Source organism: Dermacentor andersoni, chromosome 3, assembly GCF_023375885.2.
Source record: "Dermacentor andersoni chromosome 3, qqDerAnde1_hic_scaffold, whole genome shotgun sequence".
NCBI lineage: Eukaryota > Metazoa > Arthropoda > Arachnida > Ixodida > Ixodidae > Dermacentor > Dermacentor andersoni.
The window spans coordinates 230,714,174-230,740,367 of NC_092816.1; the positions used below are offsets into that span (position 1 = coordinate 230,714,174).

A 26,194-nucleotide genomic window follows, 5' to 3' on the forward strand; every position below is an offset into this window, starting at 1 on the left:
AAACACGACGCGTTGCATAATGCCTTTTCCTGAAAGTCAGCTTCGCCTCAATACAGCATTGTTATGCGGTGAAGCATGCGGGAAGTATTGCGGTGAAGCTTAAGAAGCGTGAGAAGGGGCCATAGTCACGGGACACAGTATGTATTCCCTAATTATACACGCGTTCACCCACTGTCTACTATCACTGTACGAGCTGCCTAATAACTGTACTGGCAGGCCTGCAGACCTTTTCGGATTTGCCTGTGGCGATTTGAGCCCTTGAGGGCAGCAAAAGAAAGGCATTAAATTTTTTTGGGCTGCCCGATTTTCTGCGCGTTTTCGAGGCCCCTAGGGAGTCCAAAAAATCAAACGTTGACTGTAATTAACTGACAATGGTAGCTTAGTGGCTATAGCTTTACTGGCCAGAAAGGAACTAAGCCCTAATTTTCGCTCAAACACACATGCAGACAAGCTTTATTTGTGAGCAGCAGGAAAACAATTAGGTTTTCACTTGCCACCGTGGCAGCCTTGCAGAAACGACGGCATCCTCAAACGAGGCAAGATCCCGAGCTAATTTCTCTATCAAGCCCCACTCCTCTGCAAATGCCCTCGTGATGGTCCACACACGCAACGTGTCATACATGCAAGGGCCATCACCTGCTTCCACGTTGTCGCCGTAGACGACATGGAAGCGCGAGACGCTACGGGGCTGGAAATGCGTCCCGGTCCCCATGTTTTGACATCCCTGCCCGGACGTAATATCGTCATGCATGGAACGAAGGACAGCACGGCGCAGGTTTTCGGGCATAACTAGAAGCAATGGAGGACCATCAGCCAAGTAATTTCTTTTGTACAGTAAACCATTAGGAAAAGTAAACGGTGTTGTTCCTGCTGGCTCACGTGCAACTGCCCGTAGGGATTTCAAGGTAGGGTCACAAGTTTGCTCGCTCTCAAAGGTACTCAGGTCTGGAAAGTCGGAAGAGATGGAAACTAGGTGAAACTAGGTCATCGAAGTCATTATCGTCAGCTTTAGTGTGTGGCGAAGGGAGACAGGATAGGCAATCAGCATCTGTGTGACAGCGTCCATTCTTGTAGTAGACAGAAAAGCTGTACTCTTGAAGGCACAAAGCCCAGCGGGCCAACCGGCCAGATGGGTCACGCAGCCCAACAAGCCAACAGAGTGAATGATGGTCAGTCACTATCGTGAATGCACGGCCGTGTAGATACGGACGGAACTTCTGAATGGCGAAAACGACTGCTAAACACTCGAGTTCAGTAATGGTGTAGTTTTTCTCCGCTTTTGTAAGTGTCCAACTAGCGTAGGTAATGACATGCTGACAGCCACTGCAGAGCTGAACAAGCACAGCGCCAATACCCACACCGCTGGCGTCAGCATGCCGCTCAGTTAACGCCTCCGGATCAAAATGCCGCAGAACCGGTCCAGAAGTCAACAAAAATTTCAGCTGTCGGGACGCCGAATCACAGTCATTAGTCCACAAGTATGGCGTGTCTTTGTGAAGGAGAGATGTGAGCGGAGAGGCAAGCTGTGGGAAATTCTTGATAAAGCGCCAGAAACTTGAGCAAAGGCCCAAAAAGCTTCACAGATCTTTCACCGTATGTAGCTGTTGGAAGTCACGAACCGCTGCTATCTTTTCAGGGTCCGGTCGTATGCCATCTTTGTCGACCAGAAAGCCTAGTACGAGGGCTTGATGCTCACTGAAATCAAATTTCTTCGAGTTTAAAATAATGCCAGCTTGCTGGATACAGTCAAAAACGACCGAGAGGTGCTGAATGTGCTCGTAAAAAGTACGGCCGTAGGTAATGACGTCATCTAAATAGCAAATGCAAATTTCCCATTTGATTCCGTGGAGCACGGCATCCATAAATCGCTCGAATGTCGCTGGAGCGTTGCATAAGCCAAAGGGCATAACGTTGAACTCAAAGAGACTGTCAGGTGTCACGAAGGCTGTCTTCTCCTTGTCTGAGGGGTGCATAGGAATTCGTCAATATCCTGAGCGTAAATCAACAGAAGAGAAATATGACGCGGAGTGGAGGCAGTCGACGGTGTCATCTATTTGCGTTAGGCAGTACACATCTTTCTTTGTGACGGTGCTTAGGAGGCAATAGTCCACACAGAATCTCCATGTGTTGTCTTTCTTCTTGACAAGGATCACAGGAGCAGCCCAGGGGCTACATGATTCCTGGGTCACTCCCTTCTGTAACATTTCACTCCTTTCTGTAACAAAATCAAACACTGTGGCGTAGCGAGCGAGCACTCCTTGAAGCAGACTGCTCATTAGAAGACAGCGACTTCATGATCCGTCAACCAAAGGACCAGGCAGGATTCCGTAAAGGCTACTCAACAATAGATCATATTCACACTATCAATCAGGTGATAGAGAAATGTGCGGAATATAACCAACCATTATATATAGCTTTCATTGATTATGAGAAAGCGTTTGATTCAGTCGAAACCTCAGCAGTCATGGAGGCATTGCGGAATCAGGGTGTAGACGAGCCGTACGTAAAAATACTGAAAGATATCTATAGCGGCTCCACAGCCACTGTAGTCCTCCATAAAGAAAGCAACAAAATCCCTATAAAGAAAGGCGTCAGGCAGGGAGATACGATCTCTCCAATGCTATTCACAGCATGTTTACAGTAGGTATTCAGAGACCTGGATTGGGAAGAATTGGGGATAAGAGTAAATGGAGAATACCTCAGTAACTTGCGCTTCGCTGATGATATTGCCTTGCTTAGTAACTCAGGGGACCAACTGCAATGCATGCTCACTGACCTGGAGAGGTAGAGCAGAAGGGTGGGACTAAAAATTAATCTGCAGAAAACTAAAGTAATGTTTAACAGTCTCGGAAGGGAACAGCAGTTTACGATAGGTAGCGAGGCACTGGAAGTGGTAAGGGAATACATCTACTTAGGACAGGTAGTGACTGCTGATCCGGATCATGAGAGTGAAATAATCAGAAGAATAAGAATGGGCTGGGGTGCGTTTGGCAAGCATTCTGAGATCATGAACAGCAGGTTGCCATTATCCCTCAAGAGAAAAGTTTATAACAGCTGTGTCTTACCAGTACTCACGTACGGGGCAGAAACCTGGAGGCTTACGAAAAGGGTTCTACTTAAATTCAGGACGACGCAACGAGCTATGGAAAGAAGAATGATAGGTGTAACATTAAGGGATAAGAAAAGAGCAGATTGGGTGAGGGAACAAACGCGCGTTAATGACATCTTAGTTGAAATCAAGAAAAAGAAATGGGCATGGGCAGGACATGTAATGAGGAGGGAAGATAACCGATGGTCATTAAGGGTTACGGACTGGATTCCGAGGGAAGGGAAGCGTAGCAGGGGGCGACAGAAAGTCAGGTGGGCAGATGAGATTAGGAAGTTTGGAGGGTCAACATGGCCACAATTAGTACATGACTGGGGCAGTTGGAGAAGTATGGGAGAGGCCTTTGCCCTGCAGTGGGCGTAACCAGGCTGATGATGATGATGACTTCATAATCATGTGCTTAAATCCAGCAGAATTATCATGGCTGGAATCGGGGTTGGATTTTTTTCCGGTAGTAGACATTTCGACCGTTCCGATGCTGACAATGGCTTGTTCGTCAAAACTTGCCAGTTTAAGTCCTGGCAGCAATGTTATCGATTGGGTTGAAACATTCACTGTCCAGAAACGAGTACAACCATCAGTGGTGACAACGAGGGAGCGAGGGACTATCACATTTTTCTTGAGTGCGTTGTTATAATCAGGCTCGGCTAAACCACAACAAGAACCCATACGAAGGCAAGAAGTATTGACAGGTACAAACATTGCAGCTTGAGAGGGCTAAAACATATCTTGCGACACGGAGAGGACGTCGGCGGCATCACTGGTGTTATCTGTCATTGAAGTTTGCACGTCACGGCGAAGAGAAACCGCGCCATTTCCACAATCCAAAGTTACCCCCCACTCACGCAAGAAATCAATTTCTAAAATAATGTCATGCATTGTACGTGCAAGCACAGTAAATTCACTTCTAAATTTCTGGTCACCTACCATACCTGAAACAGAACAGACTCCAAGAGGGCGTAACATTTCCCCACCAACTCCGCAAAAGGTAGCGTTCCTATCCCAAGAAAACATAACTTTTTGTCCAAGACGATTTTTGAAAGACAGGCTCATAACAGAAACTGCCGCCCCAGTATCAACTAAAGCAAAAGCACTCACATTGTCAACTAAAACATACACTTTGTTTTTAAATAATTTTGCACAGGGGGTTTTGCTGAAGATAAATATATTGCGGCCTGCCTCACCACCGTTGGTCACACCAGCTAGTTTCCCAGCGGCGGCGGTGACAACGAGCGACGTCGAGGTGATGGAGAGCGCCGTTGTGTCGGTGGCAGTGTGAGGCTGCGCTCAGAAACGGGGGAGTCACGGCAATTCGCGCATCCCTGCTGCAGCCATTGGAAGGGACTGGGATACGGCCAGGGCTCGTCAGCGGGCACTTGGGGTGTATAGGAATTAAACCGTGGAGCACGCTGCTGGCGGTGGTGGCAATACCTAGCAATGTGTCCAGGCACACCACAGCTGTAGCAAATGCGGGAGTCGCAGCTTGTTGCGGGTGACACCGGTGACATGGGTGTCAGCGGTAGAAACGAATTCTCAGGCTGGTTGTAGGAGGGAAGAGCCCGCGGAACAAATCAATGTGGTGCATCTTGCCGCCGTCCTAGACTTGTCGGTTGCGTTGGAAAGTTGCTGCTCTCCAGGCGATCAGCATAGGTCCTGTGAGGCTCTCAGTAACTCTGACATGCCCAGGTGGTCGGTAGCACACTATGCGATTGTCAAATGCACACTGATGGCACACATGAGCGTCATCAACAACTTTAAGGCGTTCAAGCTCTTCTTTAACCACTTGCCGAACCATCGAGGAGATGTTGTCATGGGTTGGGACGTACACACTTGCAATAGTAGTGACATTGTCCAAGCGTCCAAACTTTGGTCCAATCCCTCTCATTTTCAGCGCTTCAAACGCCCGGCAGGGCTTCTTCAGATTACTAAGTACTAAGATCTTCCTTCATTATAAGAAAATTATAAACATCTTCAGCAATTCCTTTAAGCAATGTCGTACTTTGTTTTCGTCTGTTATGGTGGAGCTGACGATTCCACATAATTTCTAAACAGCCGCTGTGTACGTTGTACAAGTTCCGCCAGGTATTGAGCTCATCGGCAAAGTGTCTGCTCAGCCTTCTTTTTCTTACAGATCGGGTCCCCGAAGCACTTGGTGAATTCTTCTGCAAGATTATTCCAGCTTGTCAGAATGTTCTCATGGTTTTCAAGCAAGAAAAAATAACATGTTATCAAGCTGCTTTGTAGTGCTCCAGTGGTTGTGGCGACTCACTCTGTTGTAGTGTTTAAGCCAGTCGTCGACGTCTTCATTCACCTATAGAATTGCACATGTGATCCCTCTATGGCTGAAACAGCAACTGTATAACGCCCTTATTACCACAAAGCTGTTTACCTCTACCATTCAGCAATTCTTTCGTGGTGGCCCACAGAAAACTCGGCTTTCTAGAAATCGGCGATTTAGCACAAAAAACACATGTATTGCACGCGCACACGGGCGGCATGATTTTATGCCAATGTGTACACTCTACATACATATCATCCAGCATGAAATAGTCGTATCTCCTATCCCGACCCCAACCCTGGCCCCCACAATTTCCAGGCGACCGTCTCACTGATCCAGTCCGTTGCATGCCAGGAATTGGCCAATGTTGGCCTGACCAATTAATTAATCTCAATTAATCAGCTTGACTGCACTCCCTCCAGCACTGTCACATGCAACTGCAACCTGGATGCTCCTACGCGGTATCGCAACCCGGCCGAATGGCGCACTCCAGACGACAGGCCTATATGCTTCATTTGAGGCACTATCGGCCACATTTCACGTCACTGATGCTTTTTGTGGAATTCAACCCCCTGGCCCTGTCTCCCATCCCACCTCATGCTGCTTCTCACTTCCCACTGCAAATGCAACCAGTAACTCCTGGTGACACTTCTCTGCCCACCTGATCTAGCCGCCCTGCTTCACCACATCGCTACTTCTCCAGATTACCCCATATCGTTGATTACAGTCCCCTAGCTCTTTCCGGCGCACGCTTTCAGAAAACTAATGTGTACAGCACCCAGAGGTGCTGCTGCTAAAATGATGCGATGTCAAAATCTTCTTCTGACCTTGCCCACACATCGGAACCTCATCAAAGTAAATGCAGGTGGTGTGCCTGTTACGGCTCTGATTGACACAGGTGCGCACGTATCTGTGATGCAAACTTCGCAATCTTCTCAAGAAAGTCCTCACTCCTGTCCGTTGCCTGTGGTCTGAGTCGCCGACGGTGGAGCACCAATTGTTATTGAAATGTGTCCGGTTCGTATGAGTGTCGCCGGACATCATACTTGTGTTTTATTTTATGTTCAAGAACACTGGCCCTCACGACCTAATCCTGGGACTTTACTTTCTGTCAGCACATTGTGTTGTGATAGACTGTTCTGCTGGTGTTGTGCAACTCGCTCTACCCGTTGCTATTGACCCTCCCATAGTGCTCCAACACGGCTATGTTCCACAGAGTCTATTCGCCCCCCTCACCTTGCCATTACGTACACAGGTGTTTCACTCGTTCCACCTATACCAGACGGTGACTACATTGTATCCCCTCATCTGGATGTCCCACTTTCGCATAATGCCGCGTTCCCTCACACCATCATCACCATTACGAACAACACGTCTTCTGCTTGTGAACTTTGGACTTTGTACACAATCACGCTGGCCCGAGACTACCACATTTTGGCTTTAACTTGCAAAAGCTCCTCCTGTGCAACTCTTGCTTCGCCTCCTGCCCCTTCAGACTTGAATGCCTTAATGAAATGATAGCTCCTGACCTTCCACCCCAGCGTGCTCATTAACTACGTTGCCTCCTTGCCTCGTACTGGGACATTCTATCTTGGAGACTGTCCTCCAAGACAAACATGTTCTGAAGCACCGAATTAACACCAGTGACGCGAGCCCGATCCATCGGTGACCCTACCGCGTCTTGCCGACTGAGCGACACATCATCCAACACAAAGTTGACATGATGCTTTCTCGTAACATCATTGAACCTCCTCGCAGCCCATGGGCATCCCCTGTTGTACTAATTAAATAGAAGGACAACAGTTGGCAATCTTGTGTGGATTATCGGCACCTCAACAATGTAGCAAAACGGGACGTCTATCCACTACCACGCACTGACGATACCCTGGATTACTTCCATGAAGCACAATATTTTTCGTCTATAGACCTTCGTTTCGGCTACTGACAAATTACTGTTGATGACATAGACAGCGAGAAGATGGCTTTTATTTCTCCCGACGGCCTTTATCAGTTCATAGTGATGCCTTTCGGTTTATGTAATGCCCCAGTCACATTTGAACGAATAATGGACTCCGTCTTACACGGTTTCAAATGGTCCATCTGCCTTTGCTACCAAGACAACATGATCATTTTTTCTCGACTTTTGCGATGCACCTCGAACGCTTATTGATGATCTTTTCTGTTTTCTATCAGACAGGGCTGCAACTAAATTCATCAAAATGCCACTTCAGTCGTCGTGAAATTTCTGTGCTCGGACATCTCATCGACTCTTCTGGCGTATGCCGTGATCAAAATAAATTATTGGCAGTGAAGGACTTTCCCGCGCCAACGTGTGCCAAGGATGTTCGCAGCTTCTTAGGCCTCTGCTCCTACTTCCATCGATTTGTCTGAAATTTTGCGGACGTTGTGGATCCTCCCACTCAGCTCCTCAAGAAAGATGCTGCCTTCATTTGGAACCCTAAGCAAGCTGGTGCTTCCACCGAGCTGATTGGGCTGCTTACCCCCCCTTCCTATTCTCACTCACTTTAATGAGGCAGCTCCAACAGTAGTCTGTATTGATGCCAGTGGCCACGGTATTGGCGCTATCTTGGCCCAGAAACAACAAGGGCAAGAATGTGTTATTGCCTAGGCCAGCTGCCTTCTTTCCCCTTGTGAGCACAAATATTCTATTACTGAATGCAAGTGTCTAGCTCTTGTTTCAGTGGGTAAATTCCACCCCTATTTGTATGGCCGGCAATTCACAGTCATCATTGATCGCCACACTCTGTGTTAGCTTTCGTCACTGAAAGATCCTTTGAGACAAGACGGCTGCTGGGCTCTGTGCCTTCAAGAATAAAACTACCGTATTTACTCGCGTAATGATCGCACTCGTGTAATGATTGCACCCCTGAATTTTGTCGTCAAAGTTCGCTTTTTTTAATTTCCTGTGTAATGATTGCACCCCGAACTTGCCGCAGCGATATGTCGTGTGGCAAGTCTAGCTAATAATTATCACGCTTCTAGCTTAATCTAGCTTAGTCTAGCTTAATGATCGCGCTGTCGAATGCTAAGCGAACGACTCTTCAAGACAAACCAAGCGGTCTGCATGCAACAAACATTCTTAAGCAGGTGCCCCATTTCATTCCTTTCATCATTCTTCGCACTTCCACGATAAAAAAAAAGCTACAACCAAACTTTATTATGTGTAGGCTTTATAATTGTTGTGGTCAACAACAACAACAAAAAAGGTGCCTTTCGATTCTTCTCATCTGCACTCGTGGGCATGCTACAAATCGCAAGCAGCAATGATAGCAGCCACGTTTACACTGATATGTTAGAAGTGTACCCTATTCATATGCTGACGCTTGTAACACAGCTAAGATATTCGCCCACCCTTAGTGGAAACGTGCCGTATGAGGATAGTAATGAAGACAAATGCCTCAGTTTCCGCAGCATGCCCGCCATGTGTTCCTATGTGACTGGCAGCTAAGCATGCCCATCTGTTTCTGTCCCCTCAAAGTGGACATGGCTACGTTATTTTCACAAACTTTACGATATTAATTATATTATTCATTACTGATACGAAAGAAACTGTTTCAATGCACGTAATGTACTCACGAGAAGAAAAAAAATCGCGTTCAGCTTGCTCCGCTGGCCGCCATATTTGTTTTTGTGTCCCGCACTACATACAGCAGCAGCCGCCTATTTGTTCACCTATTATCATCTCGCAGCAAATGCGGGATGAAAACAATTTTTTTTTTTGTGTGGGAAACTTAACCCGCGTAATGATCGCATCCCTGAATTTGTGTCAATTTTTTTTTACAAGAATGTGCAGTCATTAGGCGAGTAAATATGGTATTCAGTTGTATACAAGAGAGGCTGGTTACATCAAGATGCGGACTGCTTGTCGCGCAATTCTGTCGACCCACCTGATGTTTCTGTTCTCTCTCTGGCTGCTTTTTGCAATATCGGAGTGGAACAACGTCGGGATGCCTCCTTACAAGACCTTATTCAACGGCTGACTTCAGCGACACCCGATCCTTACCTTTGCATGTTTGAACTTAAGATAGCATATTTCTACACGTGGGTGGTATTTGATTGTTTGAATGAGGTGTGTGGGCGCCATCACTCGAGAAAAGAGGAGGAAGAACGAACTGGGTTCCCGCTGTGAACCTAACCAGTCAGTGCCGCAACCGCTGTTGTAAATATAAACTGTAAATAGTTGCTCGTCTTACTGACTCGTCCTTCGTGTAACAATATTGTACTGCTCTAACGTGCACCCGGACAGGCCTGACCGACTCTTTGTTATGCCTGCGCATCTGCACAAGACTGTTCTCGCCCAGCTTCATGTTGTCCAGACTGCCGATCACCTGGATGTGCCACGGGCTTATGACCGTGTTCGTCAGCGCTTCTTTTGGAGTGGTCTTTACCATGACGTGTTCCGGTATACAGTAAAAGCTCGTTAATTTGAATTCTACAGAGATGATATAAAAATTTGAATTGTAAAAAATTCAATTTAATGAAAATCAGATAAAATATTCCCTGACGATTGCGATACTCCCTAATGCAAATGAGTGCGCATACACTCACTACGTCATGTTCAACACACTGGAGCAGTAACATAACCGGACACAGCCAATTCAGGCCTACGTCGAGATGGCACTTACTCCATGTGCACATTGGTTACGCCAACTGCGCCAAACCACAATGCATTGCATGAAGAAAAAAAGGTGCCCATGCCACTTCGCCGACAGTCGCAGACAGCTGTTCAAAGCGGCGCCCAGTTTGAGGGTCGTTCTGCGGATGCTTCAAAGAGAGCATCCGACGGCATGCACATAGAAGGGGGCGGCTTTTCGGCTGGTGCAATATCACTGGCCACAAGCGGACTTACATCGGATGTACACGGCTTTATGCCAGTGCCTACCGCAGGAGCGGGCACCTTAAAATGCACTCGCGAAACATGCCACGACCTGCTGCAACACTGGTCTCTGTTGCACTCTCGTAGCTGCACCGGCTGCACACTGCCAAGTTCCAGAGTAGGTATAGGTGGTGTCTAAACACCACCTATACCTACCTATACACCTATACCACCCAGTAATGCTTTCCTTTTAGGACCAGCCATGAATCTCAAAGGCTATGCTTTTTGGTATTGCAAGCCATGATAAATGTCACGAGTGGCATGTAACGTGGAAAGAAAAGCACACAGCGCCGCGTCCACGTTTTTATCTTGAAGGTCTTGAGAGAGGGAGAGAACCGACCTGCAGCAGAGATGATGGCCATGCCTCGCCAGGCACAAATGCGTGTCTCTCCAATCAGGCCTAAACAAAGGGCTGCAGATGGAAAGAGCAAAGCTTCACGCGGCGACATCAGAGTCGCCAACGTGCTCCTGCGCACCTTCTCCATCCACAGTGGCAAAGAGTTCGAAGGTTCAGTGGCTGTGTGGATTTCAGTGTGAATTAGCAGGATCTGTTACATAATGCTTTAAATACATTGTTGGATGGATCGCGGTGGCTGCTTTGAATTATCCAAAATTTAAAGTTAATGAGTTGTGAATTAATGTGCTTTTACTGTGTCTATGCGAGTGACCTTTGTCAAAGGCAAAAAACGCCGACAACCACTTGACATTCCATCCAACCATTCTTCTGTGTAGGTACTGATCTTTTCGGCTCTTTTTCTACGTCTGCTTTGAGAAATAAGTTTATTGCTGTAGCAACAGACTATGCCAGCTGATATGCAATCATACAGGCTCTCCCAAAAGTTGTGTAACTGATGTCGCCAACTTCCTCCTAGAGAACGTCACACTTCACCACAGTGCCCCTCAACAGCCCCTCACCAACCGAGGCCGCTATTTTCTCTGTAAAGTTGTTACGTGTGCAACTAAAAACAAACTTGCTACTGCTTACCATCCACCAACGAATGGTCTAACTGAGCGTCTCAACCGAACCCATACTGACATGCTGTCCATGTATGTCTCCACCGACCATTGCGACTAGGACGTTGCATTGCCGTTCATTACATTTGCCTAAATTCGTCTTACCACGATACTGCAGCCTTTTCTCCATTCTTCCTCATGTTTTGCCTTGACCCTACACTACCTTTCCACACCTGCTAGTCTCAATTTCACATCCAAATTCCCCTGTGAAGCCATACTCAAAGCACAAGAGGTGGGCCATATTGCCTGACGTCGACTTGTGGAGTCGCAGGAAAATTATAAGTGCCTATATGATGCCCACCATCGTGACATCCATAACACACTGGGTGCCTTGGTTCTTCTTTGGTCACCGTCACGAGACAGTGGCCTCTCGGAGATGTTACTTTTACGCTACTCTGGCCCTTGCTGTGTCTTGCGTCAAGTAATTAACATCATGTACGAAATTGCCCCTCTTGACTCCACCATGGCTCAGCCTCGCTCCAATGTGGTCCATGTGGCACGTCTCAAGTGGTATCATCCGACTACCTCCTAACCAGCACCAGGTCGGTGCTTCAGCCGTTGGGGGTTATGTGACGGGCTGACAAAGACGTTTTAAGATTAGACCGAAGAAGACGATGCTCTTGACTTTGCACACTGTCTACCATTTTGTCAGCAGCTACAGTTATTGTAAATATCCCATAAATATATTTCTTACTTCTTTTACTCCTGTAACAATATGGAGCTTCTTTCATAAATTATTAAGTTGCGAGTAGGTGCCTTGCCCTTGAACGTGTTCCGCATTTTTGTTGACCTAAAAAGTACACAGGATGAATGTCAATCAACTAGCCCACTTATCCACCAAGCATGTATTGATTTTATCATTGATATTCAGTATTTTGGACTGCCCAATTGTTTGGACATTATTGCAGCCCTGTCCATCTCTAAAAAGTAGTCTCACCTATCTCAATAATTTCTGCAATCAACATGCTGATTGTATGCCTACTAGAAAAATTGTTGATACGAGGTTTCAAGCAGAGCATAATAAATTGGGGAGTCATAACATACTGGAGGCTGTCACGGGCACTGGGCTTGCGTCGTCCAGCTGCCTTGCCTGGCTCCAGCAGCTGGTGCTCCCAAATGGCGTTGGCGCCACTCGCGTGCAGGCTGTGCACCATCTGCAGCCGCAGCAGGTGAGGCTCAATTTAGTGCAAACACAGATTCTCAAAAGTTCTTGCATCATCATCAACAGCAGCAGCCTATATTTATGTCCACTGCAGGACCGAAGGCTTCTCCCAGCAATCTAAAATTACCCCTGTGTTATGCTAGTCAATTCCAACTTGCACCTTGAAACTTTCTCATTTCATTACCCCACCTAATTTTCTGCCATCTCTGACTGCACTTCCCTTATCTTGGCACCCATTCTGTAACTCTAATGGTCCACCGGTTATCTAACCTACGCATTACATGACCTGCCCAGCTCCATTTTTTTCTCTTAATGTCAACTATGATATCGGCTATCCCAGTTTGCTCACTGATACACACCGCTCTCTTCCTTGCTCTTAATGTCACACCTAACCTTTTCCATCCCATCGCTCTTTGAGCAGTCCTTAACTTGTTCTTAAGCTTCTTTCTTAACCTCCAAGTTTCTGTCCATATGTTAGCATTGGCTAAATGCAATGATTGTGCACTTTTCTTTTCACTAACAGTGGTAAGCTCCCAGTCAGGATTTGGTAATGCCTGCGGTATGCACTCCAACTCCCTTTTATTCTTCTGTAAATATGTTTCTCGTGATCCGGGTCCCCTTTGAGCAACTGACCTAGATAAACATGCTCTTGCACAGACTCTAGAGGCTGATTGGCAATCATGAATTGTTTCCTTGCCAGGCTATTGAACATCACCTTTGTCTTTTGCACATTAATCTTCAACACCACTCATACGCTTTCTAGGTTAAGGTCCTCAATCACTTGTTGAAATTCGTCCCCAGTGTTGCTGAACAAGACAATGTCGTCTGCAAGCCGAAGGCTACTGCAGCATTCACCATTGATCCTCACTCTTAAACCTTCCAATACTAATAGCTTGAATACTTCTGCTAAGCATGCAGTGAATAGCATTGGAAAGAGTTTGTCTGCTTGCCGGGCCCCTTTTAGGATAGCTAGTTGTCTACTTTTCTTGTGAATAAGCAAGGTATCTGTGGAATCTTTGCACATATTTCTGAAGATATTCACGTATGCATTCTGTACTTCTTGATTATGCCATGCCTCTATGACTGCTGATATCTCTACTAAACCAAATGCCTTTTCTTACAGCAACACAACAAAAAGGAAACGAAATCATGAAGGGGTAAAGATACAAAACTCAGGTTAGGTTCCAACATTGTGATGGAAACACACGTCTTCTATTCCTTGAATTCGAAAACTTAAGCAGACTCAACTCTAATTGACATGTATGCAATGTGAAGCATTCACAGTTTGGTAGAGAATAGTTCTTATCAATCATACAAATGTCCTGCGGTGAACAATTAATGCTTTTGCGAAGTGCTGCAAACTGATGCGGAGTGCAGAGCATACTGCTGCTTGTTGTTTTTGTGATACCCAGTGACCCAAGTTGGCACCAAAGAGGTTCACTGAGGAGCGGCGCATACCCAGGAACTCAAGTTGGCGTCAAAGAGGTTCACTGAAGAGTGGCATGTGCCTACGGGAACAGCTCACATTTTAGATGGCAATGTCTCCAGTATTAGCCCACAACAACAGCCAAATAGTCCAGATACCGATTACAGGAAGCAGGGCTGAACTCGCCAAGAATGCTTTGCATTAAAAGCCAATGCCGCTAGTTGCTTCTGTCTAAACAGCGTAACAAAATGAAGGTGCACAAAACGGTATTCAGGGTCAGTGCTTGTGCTTTGTTAGTGCAACTGTTATGCATATGCTTCCCCACTGCTCAATATGACACCCCCCCAACTCGGAAGCTCTTTGGGTCCAGAAGCATGCTGGTAAGCTGCCGTCATATCTAAAGTGCTCAAAGCAGAGTAGCAGCTGTAGGTTTGTTATGCCAAAACTAGGAATTACGACAACCATTGTGACTTGTACTGTTCTAATAAGCATTTCTTAAAACAAACAGTCCCAACAATTTATCCTTGTTCTGAGTCATATGATGTTCAACATAAAAATCTGAAATTTTTCCCACGTTGAGTTATGAGAACTTGGTAAACTGATTAAGCTTTGCATGCTAGTACATTAACCTGCATAGCAACACATTAATAACATTTGAAGTGAAGGCATTTAGTGCTTAAACACTAACTACTGACATGTGACGTGGATGTAAAACATGGGACAGGTAAATAGCAAATTAAACAAACATGCAAAATAAAATGAACACACATTGTTTAGTAGGTGGGAAAAAACAAAAAAGAAAACACATGATATGTAAGAACAATGAATTTAAAGGGACATTAGACACTCCTTTCAGAGTGACCAAGTATTCTTTGAAATCTCTGCTTTCCTTGATTTTGTTGCAATAGGTTTATTATTAAAACACAGAAGGAAGGTCCAAGTTCTCTTTATTTAAATTTTGCAGAGAAACCTATGTGCTAATACATTAGTGCGACCTCACATTTTGGAAAATATATTTGTATTTGGGCCCCGCAGCCTCGAACATCTTGATGGACCAGCACAATCGACGAAAAATACAGAACAGAGCTGACTTGCAACTGACATTAATGTTAGTTCTCAAGTCAGTGTTGACCTTTATTATTCCTTCCTTGTACCTTGGTCGTTTGCGCTACCCATCAAGATGTTCAATCAGTACCAACTTGCTGAAACGTCAATTCTTCTACATGTAGGCTCATGAAACTTCCCAAATTCAGTCTTTATCACCTTCAGAATAGAATACTGACCATTTTTACCGATAAACAATTCAACATTAGCCCTAGCAAACACCACCTAAATCTATGATGTCACGGCAAGCTGGTGTGGGAATTTCATAGAGGCACCGCCACCTGTCTTTCTTTTGTTTTTACTACTTCTCTCGTTTACTAAGTGTCGTCTCATGGTGATAGTTTTCTTTTTTTTATTGTAGAAGGGTGAAATCATTTTTCTTTTGAGTGTCTCTCTATATTGCCATAAGCATTCCCACACTGTTGTTGTGCTGCTAGCCCTAAGAATACAAAAACGAGGAGGGAGCGTACACTCAGCTGTGCCGGTGCCCAAGACGCCCTGTGGAGGTGGCGGACGCGGGACACGTGGGGGCCGAGGCTGCGGTGCACACTGCAGCACTCATCGCAGAGCAGCAGGCCTCGGCTCAGGGACCCCCACTGGGGCTCTGCATGAAGCACATCTTCTGTGGCCGCTGGTGGCACATTTACAAGGTCGCGCCACATATCCAATGTGATTACTGCAGCCAGTTTTCTGACTGGCACTGTAATCCTGGTTGGAAGCTCTGGGAAATGGACAATGCCATTGTGGCGATGACCAGTCATGTCAAGTGGGCAATGTTTTGGTCAAAATACACGACAAATATTACTGTAGTCACACTGCAATCAAACCAAGGCCAGAAGGGAAGAGTACACCACAGGAATTCTCAAGCAATCGCCCCCCCCCCCAAAAAAAAAAAAATCACGAAGATATGAAGGAATGATAACTAGGTTCTGAGCAAGTTTTATAATCAACTAAGGGCACGAGGTGGAATGTCACACATGGTTGCATAAAGGATGGCTGGGATAACTTTCTAGCAAATGAAGCTGCAAATCCATTTATTGTCAACAGTGAGGAGAAAGCATCAACAAGTTTGAAAACACAGGCACCATTCGGTTTAATAGTGCCTGTTCTTATAACAATGCTTCTTTACATAGACATGGTAGATTGAAAGAAAATGTTTTTAAGCTAAAAGCGACAAAGGATACCAGTGGGACTCAAACTTGCATAAGGCACTGTCCCAAAGGAACTTGGCCAATGGCCGACGATTGGAAACTAGTTGGGAAGAAGTCAGTGGCCGACTTAGTTGGCCACACAAGTGACAGCCACGGTCTGCTCATGCCTGGCCACTGACCATGTCGGCAGATGGTCGGGCCTCTTGCTTGGCCCAACGTCTTACGGTGACGTGTCATGGGATGCTCTCGCAGGTTGGTATGCGAGCATGGGCCAACCTCATTACGAGGTCAGGGGCGACCTGTACACTCGTGAATATGAAAAATTGCATAAGTTCGTGAATAAATAAAAGTGCTCGCTGGCTGGATTCTAACACTGTACCACCACTAGGCCATGGATGCATACCTCAAAAGGTCGCATGCAAGCTAGCGTGTTGACATGTTGGTACGTGATTTAAAATAGGCCTCCAAAACGTAATCTGAGACTTTTTTAGAGAGCACGGAGGTCGTAACGTGAGGTTGAAAAAACCTCGTTTTAAGGTGTAGGGCCAACACTTTCTTTGGTTCCTGATGAGAAGGTACATCAATGTATAAACTGGCGGTTGGATAAGTTCTCCATAGGATTGGTCTCGGACGGTTTTTAAGCTTTGTTTCCCCCAAGTTTAACGTCTAACTTTTTTGCACTTCATTTGACTGCACTATGGTGGCTACTGCTGGTGCTGCTGAAGTGCAAAACCGCTTGGCAGTCATGGCAGCTGAATCGGTTAGCCAGCATCGTGAACACTTCTGCACTGCCGTGCCGTTCTCCCTTGCCACAAAGGCAAGTACTACTTGAACGAAAAATATCTGTTCAAGTGTTAACAAAATAATATTCTGATTTGGCCAAGGGGCAGGACACACCCGTCATCCTGGTGCAGCTGAGTGTTTTCAGTAAAGGCTACTTTCTGTGTTTTTTCAAGTCATGAAACATAGCATTTTCTCACTGAAGCGCATGTATAAACCTGAAGCACATATAAAAACCGGGAGCAACGTCATTTACCCATGCATTGCCTAGATCTTAAATGCAGGCCTCTGCTCAACCAGGTCAAGATCCTGCGCAAGTGCAGTAACAAAAAAGCACGGGAACTTCTAGAGGCATATTATATCAAAAAGAAGGGACAAGAATGCATCAGTGACACATCGGTCATGCTTTACAATAGGGAGGCATGTTTCCTAGATAATATGATCAGCTGAGCCATGCCATTGTTTTTTTTTTTTTCTGGTTTTGTGTTCTTTTTTTCCTCTTCTTTTCTGCTGCTGATACCCTGATGCACCTGCGCTGGCATGGTCTGATATGTAAGTGTTTCCCTCGAGTAAACCTCAGTTGTTAGTTTGCGCCTGTCCTGTCTTCTTCCTTGTGATCGTGTCTACAAAGCGCATCCAATCTTTCCAAATACATATATCTCAGCTCCTCAGCATCTGAGATGTGGGAATAGTGTGGCCAGACAGTTCAACATAAATAATTGTAATGCTTTCCTTTACTTCTTGATATGCAGGCTGCCTCGATAGTGAACCCCTCCAACTCAAAATGCAAAGTGTGAGCTCCGTTGTGGTGCACTGGATCTTCATAACCCAAGACAAAGGGACGAACTGAAAGGATGCAGGCACGTTAGGCAGGGCACAACAGACTTGACTGAAGTTTACTGAACTGATTTTTGATGTTATCACTGTATGGACTTTATACGGTACATATACAAATGGATGGATGGATGCAGAACTTTAATAAGGTCCTGAGGTACGCGACTCAGCGCGCTGCGGGCCGCTCCCACGTTGGGACAGTCAGGCCTTGCCCGACCGCCGCATCGTGGGCCCTCTGGACAGCCCATAGTTGCGCCCCGGCATCGGGGCTCTTGATAGCGGAGAGCCACTTGTCTTCATTGATTTGTTCTGTGCCTCGTAACGAGGGGCAACGCCAGAGCATATGGTCTAGGCTAGCGATGTCATTGCAATGCCTGCAAGAACTAGTGGCATAGGTGTCGGGATAAATTTTGTGAAATAAAGCCGGGTTGGGATATAAGCCTGTTTGCAATAATCTGAGGGTCAATGCCTGCGCTCTGTTTAACTTCTTGTGTGGAAGGGGAAAGTCTCTCCTGCCGAGATAAAAGTGCTGCGCAATTTCGTTGTATGTGGTCGGTTGATCTCTGTTCTCCACCACTGCAGGCCGGCGTTGGAGTTCTCCATGGTCGCGGAAAGCGAGACCTCGCGCCTTGGAGTGGGCCAGCTCGTTGAGGTTTGTGGGGCCTCCCATGATGGATCCCATGTGAGCGGGGAACCACGTGAGAGTGTGGGTGGCGATGCTTTTGCCGTCGAGGATGCGACAGGCTTCCTTACACACGGCGCCAACGCTGAAGGCGCGGATGACTGCCCTGGAGTCGCTAAAGATATTGGCATGTCCGTCGTCCAGGAGGGCCAAGGCAATGGCCACTTGCTCGGCCGCATGCCACGACGTGCTTCGTACCGAAGCGGCGTTAACGGTCTAACCCCTGTGGTTGATTGACACTACCGCGAAATTGTTGCTGTTGCCATACTGGGCCGCGTCAACGAAGCAGCAGCCGCCAGGGAGTTCTGTTGCGCGGCGTAGGAGCGCCACCGCTCTGGCCTTCCTTCTTTGTCCGTTGCGCTGGGGATGCAACAATATCTTGAAGGGGCAGCGCGAAAAAACGAAGACAGAAGGCAGGAACACACAGGACAGCGCTGAACTCACAACTAACTTTATTCGAAGGCATACACACACTTATGTACACAACCCATAGTCACGTGCTCTCCCATCCATGGCGTCAGTATCAGTGCGCAGGCAAAAAAAAACATACAAACCCATTTAATCTAATGCTACGCTATGAGGCGGCTTAAATATTCAAATTCACTATCATGCAAATATAACGATGGCATGCTTACACAACGCGACCCTTTTTTTCTGATATGGAATGCCTCAATAATCTCCCTCGTAGTCTGATTTTTATGCGCGGAAAGTATTGTGGTGTTTTTATATATTGGAGTGCACCCATGCTCAGAGCAATGCTGCGCGACATGCGAGTAGGCATTACCCGTTAGTGAGCGCCTATGTTCAGATAATCTAATATTGAGGCACCGACCTGTTTGACCGATGTATACGTGACCACAGGAAAAAGGAAGCTCATAAACTACTCCCATTCTACATTGCACAAACGGGGAAGTATGCTTAACAGTACAGCCTTTCCCAGCATGAGTGGAGGCAGCCTGGGCCAATTTCCTATCGATTTTACCACAAATTTTGATCAACTTGTTAGGGGCAGAAAAAACAACCTTTATATCAAATCTGCCTGCTACATTCCTGAGACTGTGTGATAGTTTATGGACATATGGAATTACAACCAGTTTTTTCTTCTTGTCGGCTGGTTCTAGATTGTTCATTCTTGTGGGTGCTCCTGGTTTTACACGCTTAACGAGCTTCTGTACTGTCATGCGGATAGCATCCTCTCGAAAACCTGCCGCTCTCAAACGCTCCAGTTGTTTTAAGAAACTCTCAGACATCTTGTGAAAACACGATTTCGAAAGTGCGGAAAATAGAACCGAAAAAGCTATGCCGTTTTTTACTACCTTGGAATGTGCGGAGTGAAAATTTAAAATTGGTTTTTCTGTTCTTGGGCAATACATCCAACACACATGCGTATCAGTTAGTTTGAGCCTCGTATCTAAAAATTGTAGTTCGTTCTTATCTGGCACTTCATGTGTGAAAACTAACCCTGAGCCACATTTGTGGAATACTTGAAGTACATTACGAACCTGTTGCTGCCAATTAGTACTCTTCACAAAGATCAGAAAATCATCAACATATCTTAGCACTTTCAATGTTCGGTCACCTAGGTTACTTTCTATATTTCTGTCTACACTACCTAGGAAAATGTTAGTTAGTACCGGTGCAACCTTGGACCCAATGCAAATGCCAGATTTTTGTCGGTATAAATTTCCTTTCCATTCAACAACAGTTGAAGCTAAATAAAAAGAGAGAATCTCGAGAAAACTGCTGACAGATATACCACAGCTGCTAGAAAACTTAAGCTCATCATTGTCCTCAGTGATACACATTTTAACGCTTATCATTAGTTCGTCATGTGGAATGTTATAGTACAGGTCTTGAACATCAATACTGAAAATATTACAGTCACCAGGATTAGATTGAATGAGGAAACTGATGAGATCATCCGAGTTTTTTACCACAAACGGATCTCTGATGACCAATGATTGCAAATGCCTTTGTAAGTATCCCGAGACAACCCGCTGCCATGTATCCTTTTCAGTGACTATTGCTCGAAATGGAATGTCAGGTTTGTGGGTCTTAGCTACGAAGAAAATGTCTAAATTAAGACTTTTTGCCTTTTTTACTGATGAAGCTAGTTGCTCTAGGTTGTGGTTGTGCAGCAGCGACAGTGCGCGCTCCTTAACTTTAGCAGGCTTCAGATCTACTGCTCTGAAATTCTTTCCTATTGCATCTCGCGCTTTCTTGCAGAACATATTCTCTGGAACTACAACAAAGAAGCCTTCCTTATCAGCGGTCAAAATATGAAGGTTTCTACTCACAGCATAATCTACACAATTGTTTACAGTCTTACTCTTCGAGCGCCTCTCTCCTGATCGTCCCAGCACATCCACACACTCTGCTATGAAGCGTGGTCTTTCTTCGTCGGTCCCCCGGTGGATGACTGTCCTAGCCATAGTGACCTTCTCCGCCGGGGTGAGGCTTGGCTCGTGGGCGAATTTCGGGCCGAGACCAAGGGTTCTTCTGTGCTCTTCTGGTAGAGTCTCGTCGCCAAGAACCAACACTTTTGCTTCGGGCATCTTCTTCTTTTGTGGTTTTGGAAGGGTAGGCCAAGCGCTGTTCCACATCCAATCGGCTATATGATGGGATGTCTTACGCCACTCCAGGAAATCCCTTCTGCTCTTGCCTTTGTCTTTTTCCTGCCAGCAGGCTGTGCGGAGACAATCTTTGAGGTATCGGGCTTGATTCATCCATTCTGCGCGCAGGAGTCTGCAAATCCTTTTGGTATGACCAGTCGATGGTTGTAGGTAGCCGCTTAACGACTGCACTTCTTGAGGGCACAAAGCGTATCGAGCGTACCATGAAAGAATCCTGCTTTTGCACACGCATACTGCCATCATAGACGCGAGCTTACTTGGGTTATGTAGGTCGTAGTTGTTAGGACGAGTAAAAGAGCCCGACGTAATAGAAATATACTGCAGAAGGATCGACATTTGGGCGAGTTGGTACTGGTTGAACATCTTGAAGGGGCAGCGCGAAAAAACGAAGACAGAAGGCAGGAACACACAGGACAGCGCTGAACTCACAACTAACTTTATTCGAAGGCATACACACACTTATGTACACAACCCATAGTACACAACCCACAACCTAGAGCAACTAGCTTCATCAGTAAAAAAGGCAAAAAGTCTTAATTTAGACATTTTCTTCGTAGCTAAGACCCACAAACCTGACATTCCATTTCGAGCAATAGTCACTGAAAAGGATACATGGCAGCGGGTTGTCTCGGGATACTTACAAAGGCATTTGCAATCATTGGTCATCAGAGATCCGTTTGTGGTAAAAAACTCGGATGATCTCATCAGTTTCCTCATTCAATCTAATCCTGGTGACTGTAATATTTTCAGTATTGATGTTCAAGACCTGTACTATAACATTCCACATGACGAACTAATGATAAGCGTTAAAATGTGTATCACTGAGGACAATGATGAGCTTAAGTTTTCTAGCAGCTGTGGTATATCTGTCAGCAGTTTTCTCGAGATTCTCTCTTTTTATTTAGCTTCAACTGTTGTTGAATGGAAAGGAAATTTATACCGACAAAAATCTGGCATTTGCATTGGGTCCAAGGTTGCACCGGTACTAACTAACATTTTCCTAGGTAGTGTAGACAGAAATATAGAAAGTAACCTAGGTGACCGAACATTGAAAGTGCTAAGATATGTTGATGATTTTCTGATCTTTGTGAAGAGTACTAATTGGCAGCAACAGGTTCGTAATGTACTTCAAGTATTCCACAAATGTGGCTCAGGGTTAGTTTTCACACATGAAGTGCCAGATAAGAACGAACTACAATTTTTAGATACGAGGCTCAAACTAACTGATACGCATGTGTGTTGGATGTATTGCCCAAGAACAGAAAAACCAATTTTAAATTTTCACTCCGCACATTCCAAGGTAGTAAAAAACGGCATAGCTTTTTCGGTTCTATTTTCCGCACTTTCGAAATCGTGTTTTCACAAGATGTCTGAGAGTTTCTTAAAACAACTGGAGCGTTTGAGAGCGGCAGGTTTTCGAGAGGATGCTATCCGCATGACAGTACAGAAGCTCGTTAAGCGTGTAAAACCAGGAGCACCCACAAGAATGAACAATCTAGAACCAGCCGACAAGAAGAAAAAACTGGTTGTAATTCCATATGTCCATAAACTATCACACAGTCTCAGGAATGTAGCAGGCAGATTTGATATAAAGGTTGTTTTTTCTGCCCCTAACAAGTTGATCAAAATTTGTGGTAAAATCGATAGGAAATTGGCCCAGGCTGCCTCCACTCATGCTGGGAAAGGCTGTACTGTTAAGCATACTTCCCCGTTTGTGCAATGTAGAATGGGAGTAGTTTATGAGCTTCCTTTTTCCTGTGGTCACGTATACATCGGTCAAACAGGTCGGTGCCTCAATATTAGATTATCTGAACATAGGCGCTCACTAACGGGTAATGCCTACTCGCATGTCGCGCAGCATTGCTCTGAGCATGGGTGCACTCCAATATATAAAAACACCACAATACTTTCCGCGCATAAAAATCAGACTACGAGGGAGATTATTGAGGCATTCCATATCAGAAAAAAAGGGTCGCGTTGTGTAAGCATGCCATCGTTATATTTGCATGATAGTGAATTTGAATATTTAAGCCGCCTCATAGCGTAGCATTAGATTAAATGGGTTTGTATGTTTTTTTTTTTGCCTGCGCACTGATACTGACGCCATGGATGGGAGAGCACGTGACTATGGGTTGTGTACATAAGTGTGTGTATGCCTTCGAATAAAGTTAGTTGTGAGTTCAGCGCTGTCCTGTGTGTTCCTGCCTTCTGTCTTCGTTTTTTCGCGCTGCCCCTTCAAGATGTTCAACCAGTACCAACTCGCCCAAATGTCGATCCTTATGCAACAATATTTATTTTTATGCAGTACTTAGAAAACGTCACCAAATAAGGTATGCTTCCTAATTTCTGAAGTAAAGTTTTTAATCTAGTCACGTGTAATAAAACATGTCAACAAGTTTGAGCGCTTCTGCCATGCATAGTTTACAGATTTTGTTGAATAAATGGATCAAAAGAATTCACTGCATTCTGTACTAGTGTGTGCGGACCTTACATTAGTGTGCATGTGCAGTTGCTTTACAGGAACACATAGGGTGCTTCTTTTTGGTTGTACCAATTTTTTTTTAATTGCCTGTGGCAGGTAGCACAATTCTAACTCTCGAAATAAATTACTTGATGAGCGCGGCCATTACTTCTACGAAAAATCTGAATGCTTAATGGAATAACATTAGTTACACTAATTGACTTTGTAATTAATTACTTTACGGCACATATTTCACTTCTCAATATACAGCTAGCGAGTTTTCTAAGCATATCCACTTGGAATGAATTCTAATAATGGCACCGTTTGCAATAAAAATGCACTGTTATTCCACTTACATTGTCAGGAAAACGCTTTTTTATGCATTAAACCCAAAAGTAACTGGAACACCAATTCATTTCGTTGGACACTTCAAAATATTGACTGCCCTTCCACTACTGTGAAGAGGGGTGCAAGCGAAGCTTGGGATCCGTGGCTGTTCGTTGTCCTAATACCTAGGCTTCGCGCTCCCTCAAGGTGAAGTTGACACATTCACGATGAGCCCTTTCTGAAGCAAGTTCCTGGCAGTGTTCATCAAACGTTACCTGTTCTTTGGCCGAACACACGACACACGGCTCGTTCCTGCTGCTGTTCCTTCAACACAGCCTGCTCTTCGGCAGAACGAACCAAACATGTCCTCCCCATCTGACTGCCAGGCCTGAACTGGCAGGAAATGGCGGGCAAACACGCGATCATGCCCTTTCTCTCATCCGGAGGAAAGGGACGCGTGATTGGCTTGTGCCTTGCACTGCATCTACTTCTTCATGCATATAAAACCCTGCTTTAAAGGGCAGGTATGATGAACCGACAATGGCAGAATCGGTTAGCATAGGGTCTCTCAACTCGGAGGTCGAGAAAAAAGAGGGTTAACCAAGGGGCCCGACATTTATTAATAATATCATGAAAACCCAACAAACAAAGACACCAAGGAAAACAAAGGGTAAATTACTTGTACTTACCAATTGAATTAAAGAAATGGTAAATTAATGGCAATGAAAGTGGATGAAAAAACAACTTGCCGAAGGCGGGGAACGATCCCACGTCTTTGCATTACATGCGCGATGCTCTAACCAATCGAGCTACCGCAATACGGTTTCCCCATCCCCTTTCTTGGGTATTTATGTGTTACTACTCGAACTAACATTGGGAGCGTTAGCCAGTGCCACCACCCACAAACCTTGGCGGTGGATGTGGAACACCCTTTCTGCCGTAGGCGTCACGAGTACTCATGAAGCCTGCGGCAGAAAGAATGTTCCACATCCGCAAATACATATATAAACAAACGGCCTACCAAATTTTGCTAATTTTCATCGGGCCAACTCTGGTCCTACTATGGCTAACAGTTGGCCATTCAGGTTGGCCCAATGTCCCTGGCCATAACGTCAGCCAACGTGAGGGCAGTTTCAATCCCCAAATGTGGGCCTTGCCCAGCAGCTGACCAAGGGCCGAGTTCGGCCAGGTCGGCCAGTGACCTCGGGCTAACATTGTGCTGAGCACTTTTGTGCCATTGGTGTGCTACTCGTGCTTGGAACAACGGGAAATCACACAGACCAGGGTCGGCCACAAGGGGAAGAGAAACGCAACAAGACCCAGTGTTAGGCTTATCTGCTATGTTGTCATGTATACATCTGCCGACTCGCATTCTCAATCATTTCAACAGCTTTGCAGAACCACCGCTGGCTCTAAATAAGGGTGGCCAAAATTCCAGATGCCTTAGAAAGTGCCATTCGATAATTTCAACTTAATCTGACCAGCCGCACGCTACTCCAGCCACTGAGTTCAATAGAAAGAGTGATACTTTCACTTTTACAGGTCCGTGGCCTAGAGCCCCTCCAAGTTCATAGAGTAGAGACATCCTCAGGAGAATTCCACCTCAGCAAGTACGGCCACTGCCATGCCCCTATCGTCCTACTGTTGTCAGATGGGAGCCCATGTTGTCTTCATTTGCTTATATTCTTGTTACGTCGCCATCTTCGTAGCAAAAGTGCAAATGAGCTGGCACAAAATATGTGTTGTCCATTTGTATTGTGTAGATTGTGCGTATTACAATTTCACATTTTTGACAATGAACATTGATTTGTGGTGTTTCTAGACATGAGCTGTTTCACCTTCAGCTGCTGTCACCAAATCAGTGAAGGCAAGCTCATTGCATTACCTGCTGGCAGACATGATGTGAGAATAAACACATGCATGAATCAAACTGGTCTGGAGAACTTGGAACTCTCACATTCATAGCAAGTTTGCAATGCAATAAGCGAATATTGTGTGTTAGAAGCGCATCTCTAAGCTTGTGTCTAAGCACGTAAACAATGCTCATAATGGCAACAAAAGGCCCAGTTTGTTCCTCAAGCTGCGCTTTCATGCTGCAGTTGAGCGTCTTGCTAAAGGATGGCTATATCTCCCTATTGCAAAACCCAGTGTCCAGTGCCACACTGGATTATGGGCCCAGTGTCGCTGGGCAGGCACGGTGTACTGGGAGGCGCTGGGTGCAGAAAGCAGTTTTAGCACATAAAATATGCAGTGCCTGGCCACTGTATCTAAATTTTTTGAACACCGAAACCAACAAAGAACGTCTTAGAGCTACACAAAAATGAGAAAAAAGTACAAAT

At 45.5% G+C, this 26,194-nt stretch overlaps 1 protein-coding gene across 1 annotated transcript in view; it reads right to left on the minus strand.

Moving 5' to 3' along the window:
- Git (ARF GTPase-activating protein GIT1) overlaps positions 1-26,194 on the minus strand; it is a 306,764-nt gene that overhangs the window by 267,865 nt on the left and 12,705 nt on the right. The window contains exons 2-3 of the mRNA XM_050183502.3: positions 15,458-15,591; positions 12,340-12,449 (exon numbers count right to left, since the gene is read on the minus strand). Of these exons, the coding sequence (XP_050039459.2) occupies positions 12,340-12,449; positions 15,458-15,591 (244 nt within the window). The remainder of the gene's footprint in view (positions 1-12,339; positions 12,450-15,457; positions 15,592-26,194) is intronic.